Here is a 2932-nt window from a genome sequence, read left to right as displayed (position 1 = left end):
ACATCTAAGTATCCTGGCTGCAGTGACTAGACCATCTTTAGTTCTTAATGTAGCCTGTGGAGCGATCGGATGAGCTTGCATCGCTTTAGAGCGTCACGATTTAACAGATCTGAAATAGAAGCTGGAGTCCTGCCATTTACTGCTGTGAGAGAAATCAATACGTTCTGAAAGTCAATCCTAAAGTTAACAGGAAAAAAAGTGTCAAGTGGTGAAATGAGGGCTGATAGGATATTTTTTTAATTATTTAATTCTAAGTAAATGTCTACAGAGTTAGATTAGGGAAAGTGGCTACACTGGTCAATGCGGGATGATTGCATGCGGTAAAAAGCAATCCTGCCACCTTTTTCTCATTATTTAAAACTGACTTTATTTAGTCAATAAACTGCTTTTAAATGCAAACACAAGACATCAGCGAAAGACACATGTTGTTATTAGAGAAATCATTGTGCAAGTTTGCTACTTTTCAGTATGGTTTTGCTTCTTAATACATACATATGCCCTTTATATTGCTTGTAAAAATCTATAAATGTTTCTGTAGGATAACCCACCATCAACCATGTGATGTTTCACCTGCATCTCTTCCAAGGAGGTAACTCTTCGATTTTCTGATGATTCTAAACTCTGGAATCGATAAAGTTTCACAGCTAGTTTAATATTTCATACCTTAATAAATCAGTATTGTTCTGAGTTCATGAGTGTCACTCTGGTCACATTAAAGGGAGTTCTGGAGCCGTGAGGAGCTCCTGTCCTAACTCAGACTGGTGCAGAGCAAAGAGAGTGATGCCTGAGCTGTACGCCGCCGGGATGGTGATGTGTGTTAACTTCACTCCATCTTGCTCCTCTTCCTCTTCCAGGTGCATCTGCTTTACTTGACCTGATGGCATAAAAAGTAAAAATACTGAGAGCGTGTGCACCTAGGAATGAAAATCTGCATAAATAAATGCTTCACCTTCGACGTCCAGGGATTTCCACCGCGGGTCAGAGAAGCTGGAGAGGCAGCAATCTGGCATCAGTCGCTTCAGGACATCTTCTCGACGAATCAGCAACACCGATTCGCTGCAGAGTCGAAGACGCAACTCCCCCTCGCTCACTGAGGGGAGAGCGCAACATCACAACATATTGCGCATCAAATTGGAAGACTCTCCTGAGAAAACAGAGACGCTTCTCCGACGTTACTCACCTACGTCTAAAGGATTAGTCATGAAAACCGCATTTGGTGCGACGCCAAATATGAGCTGATGATGCCAGGCATCCGGCACCTCCTCCCCCTGCAGCAGCTCGGCCCGCTGCATGTTCATGGTCGCCACGGGAACGGCGCCCTTCCGGATCCAGCACGCCAGCCAGGGGACCAGCCTGACCAACCGGCGAGGGTAAAGGTGGAAGAAGCGGCCCGTCACCGCCCCCTTACTGGCCTCCTCGGCTCCCCGGATGAGCTGCGAGTGAGTCGCACCTGAATTCAGAGAGGAAATACAGGAGCCGCTGTTTGTTATATAACATGGAGCCACAGAGAGTACAGGTGTGTTTGTTTTCCATCCGAGACCCTGTGTGTGCAGCAGAGCTCCAGCTAAACCGAAATGTCAACGCAAGTCGTGCAACACAGCTGAAAAAGTCAATTAGAGTCGTTCCTCCGAGAGACATAAAACTCTTTGTCTAATTCAAGAGGGCACTTATGAATTCGCCTGGTTGCGAGAGCAGCCAGCTGTCTCGCTGGCAGGAAACCCGGCTGATGGGTTCGAGGCGCTGCCGAGCCTCGTTCGGCGGGGAGGCTGCGGTCCCGGCGAACATCTGCGACACCTGAAACACTGCTGTCGCTGGAGGACGGCAAAAGATATAAAAATCGCCCTTTATGTGTTTCTATTAGCTTCAAGGTCGTGTGTCGGTGACGTTCACCTGCTTCGCTCCGGGACAGCAGGTAGTCCGGCAGAGGCGACTCGTTCCTCCTCAGGCGCGTCCGGACGCAGCGGTCGGCGTCCTCGGACGTCACCTCCACGCCGAGGGCCTTCAGCACGTCCACCACGGCCGTGGCCCCGCACGCCGACGTCCCGATCTGCAGGGTCTGCCTCTCCAGAGCCTCCTGGATGGACCACAGCATGGCTTCATCTCCTCCCACCTCCTCCTCCTCCTCCTCGCTCCCATCCATCACCTCCATCTGAGAGCCTCATATGGAAACCTGGAAAAATTGAGGTTAGATTCAAAATCCAGGCATCAAAATAAAGTTTAATATACTAATATGCTACATATAAGTGAAGCAACCACTCAAAATTAAATGTATTTACCGATTTAAAGGCTTCATAGTAAACAGGAAGTTTATAAATAGTGCAGCTATGAGGCTAACTTCTCCTAGCATCTCTAATTTACTTATTTTTTTTAACAAATAACAAAATAAAACTCCTTCCTTATGCGTCTAAATGTCCGTGTATTCATTTAAAACACGTTATAAACTAAATTACGTCGCATTTCTGTCTTTAAATACTTCATATAAACGAGTGTTTTCCTCACCATCTTCCAAACTGACAGGTTCAGATTGAAAGCAGGAAAACAGCTGCGCGCATGCGCACAATTCATGTGACTCTCCTTCGGCTGCCGGCTCACGCCGTCGGACAGAGAGGCAAGCCCGGAAGTACCTCCCTCTGCTGGCCACATTTATACTACACCCGTTTAAAACCAGAGGAAGCAGCTGATTACTGTTTTCAACGCAGTTTAAATAGATGTAAATATAGAAAGAGGAATTATCTTTAAAAAGATTTTTTATAAATGTGAATAAATAAATATTTTCTGCACTGAGTATTCATTTCAGCAAATATGTGACATCAGATCTAATCTCTTTTGACATTTTGGATGCACAAACATCATTAAAGGAGAAAAATTCAATAAATCTCCAAATTACTATAAAGACAGGCTACAGTAGTTTTCTTTCTCATCATTGAAGCTG

The 2932-nt window shown here is 45.8% G+C and overlaps 1 protein-coding gene across 2 annotated transcripts; it reads right to left on the bottom strand.

The window, feature by feature from the left end:
• Positions 1-325: 325 nt before the first annotated feature.
• On the bottom strand, positions 326-2532 carry LOC137591531 (uncharacterized). 2 transcript variants are annotated; one of them, XM_068309589.1, is made up of 5 exons: positions 2500-2532; positions 1891-2170; positions 1181-1450; positions 950-1090; positions 326-874 (listed from the first exon to the last, which is right to left on the bottom strand). In XM_068309589.1, exons 2-5 carry the CDS (start codon positions 2147-2149, stop codon positions 708-710), a joined length of 837 nt encoding a protein of 278 aa, XP_068165690.1. In that variant the 5' UTR covers positions 2150-2170; positions 2500-2532; the 3' UTR covers positions 326-707. The 2 variants fall into 2 exon arrangements, with proteins under 2 accessions (XP_068165690.1, XP_068165691.1); XM_068309590.1 differs by lacking the exon at positions 2500-2532 and adding an exon at positions 2277-2298.
• Between the last annotated feature and the right edge of the window lie 400 nt (positions 2533-2932).

The sequence above is a fragment of the Antennarius striatus genome, chromosome 24 (genome assembly GCF_040054535.1).
Source record: "Antennarius striatus isolate MH-2024 chromosome 24, ASM4005453v1, whole genome shotgun sequence".
Lineage (NCBI taxonomy): Eukaryota > Metazoa > Chordata > Actinopteri > Lophiiformes > Antennariidae > Antennarius > Antennarius striatus.
The sequence above is the reverse complement of the archived record's forward strand: the minus strand, read 5'-3'. Positions and strand labels throughout refer to the sequence as shown.